This window comes from Triturus cristatus, chromosome 2_1 (genome assembly GCF_964204655.1).
Source record: "Triturus cristatus chromosome 2_1, aTriCri1.1, whole genome shotgun sequence".
Lineage (NCBI taxonomy): Eukaryota > Metazoa > Chordata > Amphibia > Caudata > Salamandridae > Triturus > Triturus cristatus.
Window position 1 is genome coordinate 738,793,562 of NC_140581.1, and position 19,623 is coordinate 738,813,184.

Below are 19,623 nucleotides of genomic sequence, written 5' to 3' on the forward strand. Positions count from 1 at the left end.
GGGCCATCAGATCATTGGCCGACTTGAGATCGCCGAGAGTGGCCTTCAGACCCGACACGTCCGTCCCAAGGGAGGACGTCCGCACATCCAGCGATTGAACCCTCTCGTTGGTCTTAGAGAGATCCGCCCGGATTAGGGTAATGTCAATGGCCACCGTGTCGATTTTACGGGCCAAGGCCTCGTACTGTGTAGCGATGGTCTCTCTGATGCCCGTAATGGCGCCCATGATGTCCTGCAGGGACAGCTCCGGAGAAACGGACGGGCCACCACTGGTGTCATCCGGGGGGACATTGGCTGTCCCGGGGGATCCTTTACCCTGAGTGTAGCGGTCCATGTTGTTCGTCTGGACCGGTCCCCCACGTAGGGATGTCTTGGTCTTACGCCTCTCGGGGTCTCCCCTGCCTCCCATGAGAACCTCGATCGCCGAAGGGGACCACCGAGGAAGCGTCGAGGTGGCACAGACCAGGCAGACGTGTGTCGCACCACAGGCCGCAATATGGCGGAGCGAAGGGACCACCGTCAATGAGCACACTGGCAGCAGACGAAGCCACCGGCATCAAGCGAAGGCAAAATGGAAGCCCAGTCGCACCAGGCAAGTCCACAGTCCAGCCCCTCAAAGACCAAAAGTGAAACCGAAAGTAATGTGACGGCCACTGGCACCGCTCCGCTGCCGTTGTTGTTCAACTACGCCCCGGCTCCACAGATCACCCTCGCATCGGGCACTGCCGTAGGGTGGGCCTCAAAAGTTCAAACCACCATAACTCCGGATTGCCAGGTCCGATTTGATTTCCGAAAGGAGTTTAGTGTTCAGCCAGCATTCGTTTCCCAGATTCCATCAACCGGGTCAGGATAGATTCAGGATAAATTCCGAGGAGCAGCGAGGGTCCGGGGAGCCCTGTGCTCACGCGACCATCTTGGATGCGCGCTAGGCTCCTCCTCTAGAAAGCACTTTTAATTGTGTTCTAGGGCTGCCGCAATGATCCATGACTGATAATTAAATGGAACAAAGACAGAAAAGTCACATAACGAATAAATACATACCTTTTTATTTATAAGTCTATTTGGTGTCAAGAGAAGGTCTTTGTAGGCTCTTTAAATAACACATGGCTCGCATTTTTCTTTTGGCAACCCTACTTTATATTCCTTTTTATTAAATGCTTTCTCACACTACAGCAGTAAATCTAAAATACAAATGTAAGGAATAGGCAGAGTGAGGACCCAGGGGGTACTGGAAGGGGGCGGGGGGGGGGGGGGGGGACACTAAGCCTTTGTAACCGGTTCACAAAGGCATGCAAATATGCAAATGGTCTTTAAAGACCTGTGAAAAACTCGGACGGGCGTGCCGGAGATAAGACTCCAGACACTGCCCAGCTGAGCATCCAGCAGCTCGAGTTGCACTGCAGCAGCCCGGGCTGAGACACAGGATGGAGGAAGAGGGGGGCTGAATCCCTTGGGCCTCGGCAGAAGTGTGCTTGGCAATGCGCGATCCCCTTTGCATCGCTCCACGCCCCCCCTGGGGGTCGCGCCCCACAGTTTGAAGACCCCTGCCTTAGGGATTGCAAGCATCCTCCTCTGGGAGGCATCAAAACCTTACCTCACTGGTATTTTGGGGAACAGATTTTTGGAGGTGGTGGCCTCATTAAAACCAGGTATTTCTGGATCACCAAGCCTATCACAGCCATTGGATGCTCCTGCTGGCGACATTAGTATATATATGTAAATAGAAAAGTGGACATATGGATAATTATGGCTCTCTCTAGAGTCCTGAAATCAACAAATCCCATATGAGAATAAATCAAAGCTTCCCTACGAGTGAGAGAGAGACCCCACCGAATTATCATTTGGTGCCTATAGAACATCTCAGATCTTTGATAACCTGCTTTCCATTTCCTCATGCCATTAATAGAATAATTTCCTTTTCGGCCGAGATGGGTCAGCCCCATCGCCTTATTGATGTTAAGACTAAAATAAAGGAGAGTGGGAGTAGTGCCACTGTCACTGAAATCACAGTAGAGGAAGTGCCGTCACATACCCATTTAAAATGAAGATGCCACAATCCGTTGCAACACAATACGCTCGTAAGGAGTTAGATCTCAGAACTTTTGATGACCGTCTATCTAGTACATTCCGTAATGTAAATAAACACTCCTACATCAGGTTTATAATTAGTAGACATATTTCGAAATCTCACTGAAGGTGATAAGAATACCTCAAATGGATGTTTTTATCTTAAACCCCTTTGAATATAGTTCCTTTCCTCATATACAGATTAACAGACCCAAGAAACAGTAGTAATTTAAGTACACATTTCAAGATTGTTGGACTAAAGAAGCTCGCAATTTGCACATTTTACATCATAGTAGCCTTCACTGTAGGTCACCTCTTCCAGCCAAGGTTCTGTGCTGCTTATTGAAAAAGGCTGTACTAGTATGCCTACATGTAATGTTCCTGGCTGTCGAACTGGTAATCCAGTACTTTCCTACTGCAGCAGTAAACGTTTGAAGGATGTTCCTTGGTATATCAGTGTGTCCTACTTGGCCACACATGTTGCTCTATTTGTCCAATTCACCAATGCACTACTTTGTTTCCCAGTCAACGTCTATGACCCCTTAATTCCTTCCAATTAGCACTCTGCCTTCTCCTTTGTGTGAAATTGATTGGTATGTTCCTATTCTCCCTGTAGTTGTGAGTGTGTGCTGCATGGCGTGCATACTTCAGTGCGTCCAGAGCATTCTGAGACAGTGGGAGCTAGATGCCTGCATGTATGTTTGTTTTGATTGTGCAGTTCTCTGCCTAAAGTTCTTTGTGACTTTATTCTATTGGTTGGTTATTGCTTTACAGGATAAAACCCTCTGGGCCGTCCAGTGTATCCTCTCAAACCCTGCGTCTCTCCTTCAGCTGCCTTGCCCCCATATGAACCCTCTAGCCTCCCAGGTCCTATGTGCATGCCTCTTCATCAGTTCCAGTCCCACATTTACCTCCAGCAGAATAAATGTCCTTCCACAGGATTCTTTTGCTCCATCCTCCCCATCAATCCAGTTGGGCTCGCCATATTAACCTATCCCTCCCACAATCTCACCATCAAACCAATGTCTCCACATGAGTTCATTGTGTGCCGCACAACTTTCCATGCCTCTACATCCGTTCTATATTCCTCACAGCGCCAATGTATTATTGTTTCTCTCACATAGCTACCATGTCTATCACTCAGTTCTCGTGTTTCTAATTGTCTCTATCCATATACATGGGTCCACATGATGTAGATTCCTCAGCTTCAAATTCCACGCCTCCCCACCCGATCCAAATGACTCACTTAAAGCATAAGTGCCGCCCATGCCTCCCTTTCCGCTTCCATGCCTACCACATAACCCCCAGGTCCCAAATTCATCCTCAGCTTGTTTTCCTCCCACATCTCCTTGAGCCCTCATGGTTCTTCTCCTTGGCCACTCCACGTTTCATCGTTGGGTCGGTCAGGATAGCAATTCCATCTTTTTGCTATACTGAAATTGTGTTTCGGGAACACAGAGAAACATGGTGAAATGAACAGAATTGTGAATATATATAATGTATGCAGTACCAGGGAGTTCAGTCGGTAATGTTTCCTGGAAGCCGGTGTAACCAAACGAAGAGAGAAAATTGAGTGTTGATGTAAGCAGCTGAGTAAATTCATTTTATCAACTCCAATTAAGCCTGCAGAACGGTAAGTCCAGAACTGTGCTGCAAATAGTTTTAAAACAGTTTGTTATTATAAAGTGAGCCATTCTGCTTTGAAAAACATCCCACAACTCCAACCGAGTTATTTATTTTTTGAGTGAGATGTTCCTTCAGACCCACACAGACAGGCAGCAAAGGAGAATGTTGTGTGCTCTGGGTAGCCATCCTTTATGCTCTTAAACCTGTGACAGTCACCAGAGTGAAGAGTGTTTTACTGTGAACACCATGACAAAAGCCTCTTTATTGCCACCTGTCTGGGTTGAATTACACGAATGTCAACTTTTTCTTAACACAGTTTGACCGCCTCTCTTTATCAAAGCTAGTTTGTAGGATTTCCTGTGTCTACCATCCCTTGATACTAATACAACTGTCTTGACCTTTCCAGCAAACTGTCCCACCAGCCTGTGCTGCTGTTCCTGAGGGATCCATATGTCTTGCCTACGGCCAACGGTAATCAAACCTGTCATCTGTTAACAGCCATCCACCGGTCCCACCCTCCCCGCATCCGCCAGGTTATCATTAATACAGGACGCGTCTGCAGCGCGGCGCGGGCCGCTTCAGCCTGACCTGCTATGGCGCAGCAGCAAATCCTGCTCACAAATATTTGAATTATAAGTTACACTCTATGTTAGCCACTCTGTTGTCATGAACAGCCAGTTTCAAAGAAACTCCATCTTTGAATTGTATTTTATAATTATTTCCTGATCCTGCTTCATGCTTGTCCTATTATAATATGTTCTGCTGTTGTAATATTAAGGTACGGTGTATTTGGACATCTTCCTTTCCCCTGCCCCCTTAGCATATGGTATTGTATAGATTATAATGTATATTGTCATGGTGAGGATGAAGAGCGGTGTATTTTTACGAAGAGGCGTAAACCTCATGATGGTCGGACTGTGACAGAAAACAAGCCCGGGCACTAAAATAAAAGTGGCCCCTATTAACGAATCAGATAGCTAAAAAGTGGCCTACATTTGCAAACCGAGCACTTTGGGACATTTGAAGATACGGTGTACGGGTGATTTGCAACGTATGCATGCATTTGTTACTTGCAAAGTTTCTGGTAATATCAGGAAACCAACAGTAAAAACCGGCCCACCAGACCATATACAGGCCCAAAAACCTCTAAAAAACAAATCTGGGTCACGCAGTGACCTATCACACCTGCTCCTCGGACACTGCCTGATTTTCCTGTAGGCCAGACCGACCCGAGTGGACAGATTAATTGAACAATGATTTAAGGCATCTATATAGCTGTGCAAACTTAGAAATATGCTTTTTTTGTGTCTTACTACATTACAAAATGAGACGTACACATCTCATAACCTCATGCTTTAAATGGCAGGCATGCCTCCATGTCTGACAAGATGGTGAGTCATCCTTTCATCTTTCTGAGGTCAGTGTATGGAGTACCATTAAATATTACCACTAATTATTTATAACACTTGGAAATTGTAGAATAAAGACACATAATTACAGACCGTGCATGCTTAGTCAAAAACGCTAGATTACATTGGCTTCATTTAGAGGTTCTAGGTTGTGATGATCTTAAAAAAAGATTGGTATGTATCACTTAATTGATGAGTAATGAAACAGCCATAAAGGTAGATAGGTAGTGCCCTCTTTGACAAGAAAAGCGTGCGGTAATACCAGTATAATATGCTGCACAGACAGCAGTTATTTCCTGGAAATATATCAGCTTTCATTTATAGCAAATAAACATAATTGTCCACAAAAAAACAGCCTACAATTTATTTGAAAAGGCACTACTCTAATCCCCAGATTTCATCCTTTTATTTTCTTCATGTATCATTGGTTACTACTGTCCAGCATGGATAGATACCGCCCTCCCTATTCTTATCCATGGCGTTTTGTATTTCCAGGTTTAACCATCCCATGCCCTGATGCTACGTTGATATGCCGCGAATGCCAGTCATGTGCCTTAATATGCTGGTTTACACCAAGCAAAGCAGCGAATGACAAAAACGCTCAGCAGTGACATTCTATGCCCAGCAGCCCATACACTCATGCTGACTTTCACCCTCATCGGCACATGCACACAGGTTCATACAGAGACACACACAAACCCCCCCTACACCTTAGTGCACACGCCAACCCACAAACGAACAAAGGACCCTGATTCACACAATTGCTGGTTCTCTTTTGTCATTGTGGGGTGCTGTTCAGTAAAGTCTTTGAGTGGTGGGTGTTAAAGGACGGCCGTCCTGCACAGAATAGCATTATAACACATGCTCACAGCCATCGCTATAGACATCCACTGGACCTCAATCTCCATTAGTAACTCAGGATAACGTTGCTTCTGAAATCTGTTTTCCAGGATTCGTATTACTGTCCGCATATTAACATTGCCCACATGTTAACCAAGGTCATCTAAAAGAAGGACCCACAAAAGCCATCTCAGAAGTTTGAAATGTACTCTAAACTCCAAATGATGCCTAGCCCCGCCTAATATCCGAGCACTGCAGGAAGCTTAAGCTGTGCTGTAGGTGATTTAACATGGTTTTCTGTTTTTTCATTGTACCTCATAAACAATCACTTATGGCTTGTTAAGCCATTTAGTCTACAATTAACCACCTTTAGTGAATAGGGAACCCCTGTGTGGTATGGAGCACTTTAAAATGGCAATCATGAGTTAGATAAATTATTTGTTTATGCACATTAGGAGACATACTTGCCTTTTACTCACACTTGAGTAGAATTTTCGTATGGATTAAATATGTTAGGGAAACAGCCATTACAACACAGCTGTTACCACGCATAGGCTCACATGCATCAAGGGAAAAAAACGGTTGCAAAAATCTGCCCCTTTGCGACCAGTATTTTTGCATTTGGGATGCATCATCCCAAATGCAAAAAACTAAAATTGCGATTGCATTTGAGGAATCGCAAATTGCGATGCCTTGAATGCAATGCAAGATGCCATTTAAAATAGCGATTTCGCTATAAGGGTCCGCTAATTACCGACAAATTATACCTGGTGGTATTTAGGGAAAATTTTGAAAAAGTGCCTTTTTCAAAGTTACATGTTACACACACACACACATTTCCTTGGGGCATGTGTGTGCGCAACATGGGTTTGCATTACAATTTCAGGGGTGCAACAGGGTGTCCTTTTGGCACCCTTGAAATTGCATGCGCAATTTGTGAGTACCTAATGGGTACTCGCAAATTGTACATGCAATTCCCATTCATTCCAATGGGCCTGTAGGCCCAAAGGAATGAATGGGAAGCCATTCCTTAATTGCAATTTGCAATTTGCGAGTCGCAATTAAGGAATTTGTAGGAATCACAATTTTTTTCGCCATTGCTACATGCATAGGCTTTTGCGATTCCTTATTAGCTAATTTTTATTTTTCGCTATTAAGGAATCGCAAATGATATTTTTGATGCATATGCCAGATAGCTTTTACAACGCCGTTGTTACAACTAGTCTACTGTTACCACGCATAGCCTTTACCACACGTGATTTTACAAAGCATATGCCTTTATCACACATGCCTTTACAACAAATTAACATTGTAAAGGTATGACCGGTAAAGGCATATGCATGGTACAGGTGGTAAAGGCATATGTGTGGCAATCAGCATAATTTGAGGAGACAAATCTTTTTACTTTAGGGGGAAAAAACAATCTGCGCATCAGCCTCGAAGAGCTGCCTTGTCGTGAGGTAAGAGGAATTGTGCAGGAGGGCGGGATGTTTTCAGGTCTGGCTTTGGGCTGGGGGGTGCACCAGTTGGCCTGGTTTCGGGCTTTGGGCTGGGACTGTTTTTCAGGGAGGGGGGTTGGACTAGGGGTCCGGTTTTAGGGCTCAGGGCTGAGGCCTAGTTCTTTTTAAGGGTTGGCTGCCAGGGAGGTTTACACCAGGGGCCTGGTTTTAGGGCTCAGGGCTGGGGCCGGTATTTTTACAAAGGGGTGGGGTCTAGGTTGGGTTGCGCTGGGTGCCAGTTTTAGGTCTCAGGGCTGGCCCGGATTTTTTTGGGTTGAGGGATGCGCCAGGGGCCGGTTTTAGGCTCAGGGGTGGGATCTAGAGAGGTGCTTTTAGATTTTCAGGGAAAACCTTTACCAAGCATATGCCTTTAACATTTAGGCTTTTACAACGAAATTCCTTGTAAAGGCATGCGGGGTAAAGGCATAATCATTGTAAAAATATGCTTCGTAAAGTTATGCGTGGTAAGGGCATTCGCGTTGTAGCGGCATGTGTTACAATAGAATGCATTGTTCCGTCATACGTCCAATATATCTACTGGCTAGATATTCTTTATTCATTGATTGTTTCTCTCGCTATCTGTCCAGTGCCTTTTGGCCCTATCATTTGTCAGTGTTAGTTATTTTATTTTGCTCTCCTGCCTAACTCTTTTAAGTAACTACCTCTTCTGGCGTAAATATCTTACAGCTTTATTGTCATCTTCGATACCACTAAACCGGCCAAACAATTCACTTTTGCTTTAGAGTTCCTGAAGTCATATTCTTGAAAGCTGGTCACAAATTTTAGAATTCTGGAGACAGTTGCATCTATTTTCTTTCCGTAAACATATACCACAAAGTTTTATGGTCACATCTTAATAAGGATGAAATAACCCTCAGAAAGATCTTTACCTTTTTTTGATCTCTTAGCTACAGCTATGTGCTTTATTTTTTTATGGCAGAACAAGAAGCCCCACAAAAGACATCTAAGCACTCAATGAACAGATTGTTACTTAAACCTTAGATTCTGGCCCATAAAAAAGAACACATTCAGCCTTTGCAAGATCAAGTGCTATTATAGGAGTCTGGAAGGAAAATGGAGGAAATCAGAACTACCGGCAGACAGTGTGGATAAAAGCAACCCTTTTAACAGGCAAAACATGTATTACCCATTGCATATATGCAAGGCAGGTGCTCACTTAAAGAGTTCTTTAAAATGCTTAGTACCCTGCTATGTAGCTCTCACCAAACGCCTATGTAAAGACATCATAACCTTTTTTCAATGCAAAGACTACTTAATCCAGGCCTGTAGAATATGCAGGTGTCATAGACCAAAGTACATGCTTAAAAAGCAGCACCATTCATCTCGCTATAAATTCTTCTCAGTCCCTGTGACAGGAGTAGCCATTTTAAACAGATAAAATATAGGCTACAACATAAATGCAGATAATTTCTAGCACTTGGTGGCATAAGAAAATTCTATAAGTCCTCCAGTTTTATATACGAAAACACTTTTTGTATTTGTTTTTTGTTTCTGCTAGCACAATCAATGGGGCTTCCTTAGACACCAAAGCAATCACCCCTGTGCTGTCTTCCCATTTAGAAATAGTTCAATATACTCCTTTCTAATACACAAGGCACTGCTTGGTCATGTTTTTCTTCATATTTGGACAAAAAGGTATCACTCTACCAACTAACAAGATGGCTAGCATTTACCTCCAACAGCTCACTGTGCTCTGCCTGCCTTTAAGCGTGGAAAGAGAAACACCTTCCAGGGCTTTTGTACAGACAGAGAAGTAGCTGAGCCCGAGGATAGAGAGCCACAGTTTTTGAGGACGAACGAGCATCCTCCTCCTCTCAGCTAAATTACAGCTGGTGGTCAAGGAAGTTGAGATAGCCAGCATTTAGCAAATACTGGCAAACGCCTTAGAGCAGCAATGAGGCCGGTCAAATACTCGCTGGTGACAAGCTAGTTAGCAGGAAGAGGGTAAGGAGGTGCTGACAAGATACGCTGGGTAACGCTGCAGTTACATTAAAGCATGGGCAGTGTATTTGTTTACAGCATGTGCCCAGCATCGCTGGTGATGCCAGTCATGCGCACATTGGTCCACCCTCCTGCCTTAGCAGTCTCGTGTGAACCCCACCCCGTTCCCAACTCATGACTAGGAGAGGTGAGGTCAGTGAGACTTGTTCATCCCACCCCCCCTTGTGATGAGTTTGGAAAAGTGTATCTTTAATGACTGACAAATGGCCTGGGGCAGCACTGGCATTTAGGCTAAAATGCCCAAGCCACACTACATAGGCAAGAATGCAGCGCATGAAAATGGGGGTAAGCCAGATGCGACAGTTCTAGAAGCAGATAAGCCCTGCAAATCTGCGACGCCTGATACATGAGCACTAATGTATGTGCCATTGAAAAGTGCAATGACTCTGCCTGTCCCTCGTGCAGAGCGAGGGCCACAATAAGTAGGCACTACAAAAGAAATGTTGAATTTAAACAATCTTTGGCAAAGCCAATAGGTGTCGCCTCTAGGAGATCTATTGGCCGGGTCAATGTTTTTAGCCATTTTGCTCAGCAGCGCGGTCACTGTCCAACATGGCTGAAAGTAAAATTCTTTCTTTTCCCTTCGGGACAGTTGGACCCACCTAATCCTGCAAATTTGTTGGCTCCAGGGTATTGTGTATCTCCCCGGCAGCGAAGTCCAATGGCCCTAGCTCTAAGAAATGTCAACTCACTGACTTCAAAAGTTCAGGATCAAATAGCTCTAGATTTAATAAATAATCGTTCAGAGATTGTATCATCTGCGACAAGGGCAGGTCCACAAACGTGGCTGATCCTGTGTTTTTTGGAGGTCCCCAGAAGAGAGTGCTTCATCAATGGAAGGTTTAGATATTTCTAACCCGGTATACCAAACTTTCCCAAAAAGGATCCCTGTGGAATGCACTCTTTGCATTTCGCGTCCTGGAATGTAGCTGGATTATTGCAAAATTGGTTGATCCAGAAAAGCTTGACTATACTGATCAATACCATGTTTCCATGCTTCAGGAAACCTGGCTAACCGGCCCACTTATAGGCCAGGTCTTAAAACGTATTACATTAGTGCTTTACCATCAACTGTTTGAAGGGCCTCTGGTGGTTATTCATTTGGGTGAAGATCGCCCTAAATTGTAACATCAAAATATTGCCCATTGATTCTCCAGACTTTTTAGGATGGAATTTGTGTCAAATGGTCTATAGTTAAATGTACATAATATCATATTATGCTGATACTACACAACAAAGAGTCACTGACGCTTGCCATCTTGGATCACCACTTGTCCATTTTAAATCTGAAATTGTTGTTAATGATTGGAGGTGATTTTAATAATAAATTTGAGCCATTGGAATGCATGCATCTAGTGGCTGAGGAAGAGGATGAAGTGAGGGAAATTCCATCACTTAATTCTGCTTCTCCAGTTCCGTGCTTGGTGGGTGCCACACAGCTTGCTCTGTTAACATTTACCCATGATTACGTGAATGTAATGAGCGATCCCAATCAGACAAAGCCAGACTACATACTTTGTCAGGGGGAAGGTATAGATGCAGGATTGATTATTTTTTATTGGATGTCACGGTATGGGTTAAAATTAATGATTTTATTGTAGAACATAGAACAGATAGTGACCATAATGCATTGCATCTTATTATGAGCACTGTTTTAATTTCAGTCATTTGTAATTAGCGTGGGCAAACTCAAAATTTGGAACAATTGTAGATCTATCAAATGGTCCAGAATTTCAGCCAATGAAGAGGATATGATAACTTTTATTCAGGTATTGCCCCCTTTGCGAATCTTTCACAAACGGACACCACTATTGCCGAAATCCATTGTTTTTTGTTTACCAATTTAAAGGATTTTTTTTTCCGGGTGCCCAGTTCTTTGGTCCCCCCCCCAAAAAATCAAAGAATAATCTGTTGCATACTAACAATTGTTGTAAAGGAAAATCCTTACTTCTTACAGCAATAAAATCTTCCATTCCTACTGCAATGCGAGCCACTAGGATACATTATAAGCCTACTTTAAATATACGCAAGCCGAATTTGGATGAGGCCAACTGAATAGATCTTATCGAGGCGTCCAAGAAGAGAGATACCGTCACGTTATTGCCTATAGCAGTAGAGAAGGAAGTACCTCATGTGATCACTTTATCCAGCCCTTTATTTGGCTCAAGCATTTCGTGAATCTATACTCGTGTTCGACTTTGACTGAGCATGATGAATATACTACATTAGTTAATGCCAACATAACGCCATCAATTTTGTATTTGTTTTTCACTATCGCTTATACCCAGGTTGCCATAGAGTCCTTGAAAAGGGGCAAGGCCCCGGCCCTTGATAAGACCACAGGTGGCCCTACAGTAATTTACTATCAAATGCCTTACTTGCCAGAACAGCCATTCCAGACTCATGGCGTGGGGCAGAAATTCTACCAATCTATCTAAAAGGGAATAGGGATATCTCCAGTAATTACAGGTCCATATGTTTTTGAGATAATCCGCAAAAGGTTTTTTGTAGACCTACTCTCAATAAACTTGAAGAATGTATTGTTGAGCAAGGAATTTTATCTCCTTTTCAGGCTGGCTTTAGAGTCAAAGTAATGCACCTTTGACCGAGCCTTCAAGTTGTGTTTCATTTTTTGGAAATGTATCGAATTAAAGAAAGACCATTTATACGTTGTGTTTGTGGACCGAAGGGCAGCATTCGATCTAGTTTCCAGACATGTTCTGTGGAAATCCGTTGAGTCAATGGATGTTCCGACAATATTGCTGACAACCATAATTAAGCTGCACGAGAATAACCATGCTCAGATGCACTGGGATAGGTAGGGAGAGCTTACAAACGCATCCCTTTCTACAGAGGTGTGCGGAAAGGATGCATCCTAGCCCCTATCCTCTCTTTACATTAATGAGGTCATTGAGACTTCGCTGGATTGTACGCATGACTCCCTCAAACTAAATGGTTTACCTGTTCCGACCCTACTTTTTGCAAATGATTATTTGTTATTATCAAGAAACCCATGGGTTTAGAGAACCCCTTGTCTAAGTTTAAGCCTTTTGCAATTTTAGGAGACTTGAAATTAATTCACAAAAACTAAGTATATGGTCATTAGCCCACGTATGGCTTTTAGGGAGAATATTATTTCAGAGGCTACCCATCTGGAAGGGGTGTAAATATTTGACTATTTAGAAATTAAAGTCGAAAGCAGATTATCCTAGATTCCTCACATCGAGAAGGGCCAAATTCCAGCACAGGGATGCAACACTGCTAAAAATACAACATCCAAAAATTTCAAAATCTGTATCTTCAACTCTGGAGGTTTGCAAAGCTACTTCTCTGTGTGGGTGAGAGATACGGGCTTTGAAAATGCAAAGGCATTAACTTTAAGAGAGAATGATTTTGACTCATTAGTTTACCTTAAACTACCACCTTTACATTTTGGCATTGCGCTCAAGAAAATTGAACATCTTGCAGCTCAGACCATTATTGCTTTGGGCGAGACTATGGAAAATGCCGAATTGGTTCCTTACTAGGGACAGTTTAATTGAAATATTGCTCCTTGATGTACTAGCCACTCTCCCCTGGCTCCGACATGTTAGTTTCTGGTTTGGTGCATTGGTTTAGGCAGATTATGGTTGGATCCGGTTTCCAAAGGCCTCATAAAACATGTATTATGGAACAATTTTGTTAATTTGTCACACCAGAGTGTTACTAATGGGAGCTTAATGGTGAAATGTTTTGAACTCAAACCCTTTCCTTTATATGAGACGTTCATGATTGAAATACAACCACATCAATCCAAAACACTTTTCTTAAAATGTTACTTTGGCACTTTGCAAATCAAAAGCTTCACCTGCAAGTGCAAAGTCTGCTCTGCTGACCACAGCATATGCTCTCTATGTAATAATCATGCTATTGAAAACATCGAACATGTGTTATTCTTTTGTCCAGCATATCATCTGGCGAGAAGGAAATGGATTCGCCCTTTGTGTCTCAGCGTGGGGTTTCGGCAGCATTTGTCTGCCTTAAGAGTGCTTAAATTGGATACATCCCCTTGTATTTTTTGTTTAAGTAGGTATCTCTATTGCGTTTGGTTAATTAGGAAGCGATCTGGCTTGATTTTTAGACTCTGTGTAATTAACTATTGCTCTTATATTGTACTAGTTTTGAATGAGCATTCCTCTTTCTTTTTCTAATGCACATGCACTTCTATTATGGATTCGGTGTCCTTTTAGACTTGTATCTTGTATTCTTATTGTACTTTTATGCATGTGTTATGGGCTATCACCCCGAAATAAACATTTTGAAATTGAAAAGAAAAAAAGAGCCGATTGGCACTAGGCCAGATTTTGCTTGGGTGGTGGCAGTTAGACATCCTGGGAGACAGGGATTTTGATATCTGCCTGGACTCCCCTAAAGGGCGCCTGGCAGTAGTGCTGACGGGCACAGCATCTGCACTCTTGTTGGTGATCTGACTTGGCCTTATCTTCCGGTCACTTGTAGGTGTATCACCAGGTTTGCACAATGGCCTGCTCTGCCAAGCCTGTATTTGCGCACAAACACCTTTCCTCGCACTGTTTGAATGCTTAAAAGTAAACGAACGCCTGTGTTTCTGAAGCCTCTATTGGCACAGAAGCACAGCTGAGCAACCCACCGTTTCTCAGAGGTATAATTTGGTCTTTCCACACAAAGCTCATGTTTTCCCTCAAGTATGTTTTTAGCCCTCGTCTGCAGGGGAGGACGGAAGCAGGGACTTGTCTGTTAAAACATGTTTCTTCAAAGGGGGCTTGGAGACCAGTCTGCGGCGACAGGAGGGCCGCCTGGCCTAAAGTATTCCCGGTAGGAAACCCGTACAAGTGTATTGAGATTTGGTTAGAAATTGAATTGCCGGAGTAATCCATCTTCCTTGCGAGAGTAGAGTCAGATAAAGAGAGGGAGGCCAGCGGCATTAAGTGTGAGGACACCCCTCTGAATCAATAACCTGCAACCGCGGCGTGGAGCGCGAGGCTACAGCCCACCTCCGCCGTGGATAAACTACGCAATGACGCAGCGGTCTACATCACATCAGCCCCTGATTTGTTCAATCCCGCATAATCGTTTTCATGCTATTGACGCCGCATAATCCGCAGTTTTTTCTCTTTTTTTCCAGATGATTTTCCAGATGTAATTATCGAAGGCGTTCTTCATGGAATATTTTACCCTCATCTCCAGCCCAGCTAGAGGCTGCGAGCTCCGTGGCAGGAAGCGAGGAGGAGTCCGAAGATGGGATAAAACACTATTGACAAATATAAAAATACTAAACCAGCGCCCAGGCTGTCTCCGGTGGCAGCTGCCCTGCCCGGTTACATCCTGTGCACGCCGTACTTTACATGAGCCTCGAACAATGGTGCTGACACGGAGGAGAGCGAGCAAACGGTTATTTAATCTGTAACTTACTGTTTACCATTATGCACATTATTTAAAAAACGGGAAAAACGGAAGGCAAAAACACCCACCCAACACACTACCCTTTTACGACAAATGTGTTTTTTACTATGCTATGTGGTTGCATTTTTGGACAGACTTTAAAAAGAGTTCAAGTGGACATTGTACAAACAGATCCGTTTAATGTCCTGCATAGTGCTTGTTTTGCTAGTGGCAACTTGTGTAATAATCCTGCCTTTACTTTCTGTAACAGAGACGTTCCAGTATGCACATGTTTTGACACATCATGTAATTTCCACTATTCATGTTTTTACATCTGAAATATATATATTGGACAGGTATTTTGGGTCACTTAGGGACAGAGGCATTTTGGGGAAAACCATACACTGTTGTTCTGATGAAAATATGCGCTCCACCTATTGTCAACTAAACTGAAGGTTGTGGCTTGAGTTGGAAAAAAATCAAGAACTGTGAATTCTACAAAAGAAACAAAAACTACATTCCGAAGGGATGGTTTGACTTTGCTGCTTAATGAAGTGCTTTAATTGGAAATTACACCACCCTGGTGTAATTTTCAGTTGTCCAGTTAAAAATAGCTTCGACTAGATACGGTTGCAACAAATGAGTTTGTGGTCATTGGACCACCCATTTTGAGGCTACAATTCTACTGGTTAAAGAAAATACCATCAGAAACCAATAGATTAAGCTATAAACCAATAACTGGGTTCAAGGCATAAATTGGAAGGCTCTCCTTAACAGCTCAATTGAAGTAAAAAAACAAAAAAGTCATTTGTACGCAGCCGGATTCATTATAAACTAATTGTAACTGATTATCTGAAGCTTCGGCCAGGACATATTTTATTATTGTACAGCTGCTTTAAAATGTGACAGATTGATTAATATATTAGCTGGACAGTGTCTGGTGGAATACATGCACTGAGTGGATTTGGTAGGGGTTGGTTGGCCCTCAGTGGCTGGTGAGATCACGAGACTTGACAGCCAAGGTCAACGTGCAACACGTCTGTATTTGGTAAAACTCTTTCCGTGGCACTGTTTCACCAGAATGGTTAGCACGGAAGTTTATAAACATCACTCAAGCATTCCATTTCATGAAATGGTGTATTTGTAAGGTTTACATATTTGGTATGTGTATCCGTGCTGCCTATTTGCACACACTTTGCATTTTAAAGATTTGCATATATATTGTGAAACATAATTTTGTGGTTGAAACCAACACATATAATACCATGTAATAAAGCCGAATTTCTGGAAATAAAAATAAAAATAACCGTTCTTATAATTTGCAACAAAGTACTACTGCATGATTTATATTTAAATATTAACATTTTCTCTAGAAATGCTGTTTTAACCTAATGTGCAGAACATAAAGGTTAACATTGTTTGTTTGTAAATCTGCTGTTTGTTGTTGTTCATAATGTGAGCGACACATTCTTACTTTATCCTGTCCTTTGGAAATGGACCTGGGAAAATGGTTGGAATTAGGTGAAGCACATCTTATTTTTCCATACGTGAACTGTGAAGTAATACTGGGCTCCCTTCAGATTCCTGATGGGTAATGTTCATCCCAAGAGCCCTGCTCTTCATCATCGCCTCGTTTGCTTAAGGTTAAGCACATAGGAGGAGGGGTTCCATCTTCTCTTGTCCCAGATATTACATGCTTCCTGTTCAACTCAATAGGAATATTGTAATGCCATTGAAGTCTCAGGCCTAGGATTTGACAAATTGTTCATACACAAACACACCTGCTCATGGCAGGAGTCTTTAGTGAACATGGTGGGCAGCTGCTGACTTATATACGTCAACAATGGGGATCTTGTAGCCCTGGATCTTGAACCAAAACACCCTGAAAAGCTTTCTAGTGGAAAAAAGGTTGTTTCTCGATGAGGCGGGTTGCCTTGCTATGGATAGGGGAGCTTGCTCCAAAGTCAGGTCTCTTGAATGGAGAACTGAATCCCAAGTTAGGGTTTGCAGTACTTTCTTAGGGAATCAACAAGATATTCTTGAGAACTGTGATGCGAAGCAACTGGGCTCATGTAATGGGGGTAACACGTAACTAATCAAAATACTGCTGCATTGACCTCTCCTTAACGTAGTCCCTTTTCCTTGAGGGTATATTGAAGCATATTGTGAGGCATAGCACTCTATAAATGTGAAAAAAAAATACAGCAAAACTACTGCTCCTATATCTGATGGAAATTGCAAATGGCCTTATAAAACTTCATTGGTAGAAACATTGTAGCACCTGTGTACCAAGTGATCACTCATTTCAGATACTGACATCAGCTTTTCAGCGGTGGATAAATGTTTATACTGTCTGGACTGTCCAACACTGCCATTTTGCCCACAATGTAGTTAGTCGCAGAGTAAACCACCCCTGAACGGTAAGGCACAATCCATGACATGTGTACTGAGAATATATTTTGATTGGCATATGTAATAATGGGTGTAATATAGTCGCCGGTGGGTGGTTCCATTCTTTTTTTTTTTATTTGCAAAATATTTTTATTATTTTCAAAGGTACAGCACACCATTGGTACAAGACAATGACATCATCTTTATGCAGGCTACATTTGGTGGGAGATAGTGCACAATGAGTTATAAGTGACCAAAACAAACATCTATGTAAAATGACTAAAGAAGAGAAGTCCACGGCCATGTAGTCACATATCAATCAGATTAACGATTTATCCAATAGAGCTCCCAGTAATTATACCTTTTGTCATATCCTGCACCGTGTGCAGACTCTTATCTGAAGCATCTGTAACTTAACAATAATCCAGCTTCGATCGCATATCCCTCCCTCCCCCCTCCCTCCAGTCCTATGTATACTCATACAGTCTAGTTTATAGTCCTTACGTATATTGGGGGCTCTTGATAAAACTGCATATTATAAATATTCATTGTGGTTCATGACGTGACGTCCGGGAATGAACTCCGTATTGAACCTTCTATTGTGTGTGACCAAGAGTACTGTAATGATCTACGTCCACAGCTTTAAGCAACCCCAACATAACATCCTATTCTAACGCTATTGGGACTTTGCCTAGGCCTCTGAGCTCCTCTCGGCGAATGGCAGCACTCTCGGCACTGCCCCAACGGATCAGCTCACTATGCAATGCGTGTTCTTTAGGGGCCTTCTTTGACTTCCATCGCATTGTGATGGCACGTATCGCTAAAAGGAGTGCCTAATCAACAAAACAGTATTGTACTTTATGCTTGGACACGTGTTTGTGCAGGCCTAGAATACATTCCTCTACAGTATTTGGTATCTCGCGATGTGTGGCCGTTTTGATAATTTGTCTGACTGCGTCCCAAAACCCTCGCAAGTTTGGGCATAACCATAACGTGTATAAGGCCAACCCCCTCCGACAAGCACCTGGGGCAGTGATGCTGTGTCTGCGGGAACATTTTGTCTAATTTATGGGGGGTAAGATAAGCTCTGTGAAGAATCATGGTTTGGATAAATTAAAATTTTGCATTCCGTGACTTTTTTTTTAGGGTGCTCTCCTTATCATCCAGAGCTCTCCCTATATCTTCTGCCCACGTTGTGCGTAACGGAGTGAGGTCAGCCTCTGTGTGGGAGCGAGTCAAGTCAAAATCTTTATTCGATTGTGTTCTTTACAATCATAAAAGTTCATTTCACAAACATATAAATATAAACATTTTTCATATGTGAACAGTTAAAAACAAATCATCCAAAACCTTTATAAGACAGCATGTTTGAGAGACAAAATAAGTTACAAAATCATTGTGAAACTAGAGCAGCAGACAGCATAAACAGGATTTAAAAGAAATGTATAAATATTCAAGATAAAATGATTAAAAAGTACAATGATGGTGGCAGCATAGTTAGCCCTCCATACTATTCCTGAAGGTGATAGCTAATTTCAGAAAACTGCATATAAACAAAGTGCAGTCACCAGTCAGGAGTTGAAGGTAGTAAACAGCTGGTTTAGTCTGTGTGAAGTTTAGATTTTTTAAACAAGGCTTTAAAAATAACTTCCGCGGTACTGTATAATAAGGGCAAATGAATAAAAAGTGCACCAAATCTTGCGGAGACTTCCCGTCGCAGCCGCAAGCAGGTAGCACTTGACCTCGATGGGCCCCTCTCGGTATTGCCAACAGGAGGTGAAATAGGTCAAAACGGAACCGTGTCAATAAATAACGGTCATAACCGGACATGGGCCAGGATAGGTATGGTTCCATACATAAACCTGTTCTAAGTAGGGCATGGTTCCTAACGCTGACTTTCATCAGTTCTCTCTCCTCCCTGGCAAAATACCTAGAGAACATGAATGTTTTTTTCACAAAGATAACGTCAGCTTTAGTTATGGAGTTAGGGGATGAGAACAGATCTGGCCGTCCCATTTCAGTGAGACGGTCATTAATATATCTTAGCCACGGAACCTTGAACCTGCCATCCCAAGTTAAGGCTTCTTTTAATATATTATGAGTAAGAGGTATATTGTTGTTTAGCCAGGAATTCAGCCAACATAAAAGGGGATTTGCTGCTATTCTATCACTGAGAAAAGGTACACCTAGCTCCTCGTGTACCGAAAAGTTTCCAGTTCCCCTTGGCAGCCTCCAGACCTTCTTCAGAAAATCATTTTCTGCGACCTTCAGGTCGTGCGTCTGGCTATAACCCCAGAGCTCACTACCATAACAGGCAGTGGCAACGCTCTTAGCTTGATATAATTTAAGCAGAGCAGCCACCGGACTGT

The 19,623-nt window shown here is 42.8% G+C and overlaps 1 protein-coding gene across 1 annotated transcript in view; it reads left to right on the plus strand.

The window, feature by feature from the left end:
- SNX24 (sorting nexin 24) overlaps positions 1 to 16,186 on the plus strand; it is a 656,912-nt gene extending 640,726 nt beyond the window's left edge. The window contains exons 6-7 of the mRNA XM_085632674.1: positions 4,100 to 4,164; positions 14,607 to 16,186. Coding sequence (XP_085488800.1) covers positions 4,100 to 4,164; positions 14,607 to 14,677 — 136 coding nt within the window. The 3' untranslated portion in view covers positions 14,678 to 16,186. The remainder of the gene's footprint in view (positions 1 to 4,099; positions 4,165 to 14,606) is intronic.
- Positions 16,187 to 19,623: the final 3,437 nt, after the last annotated feature.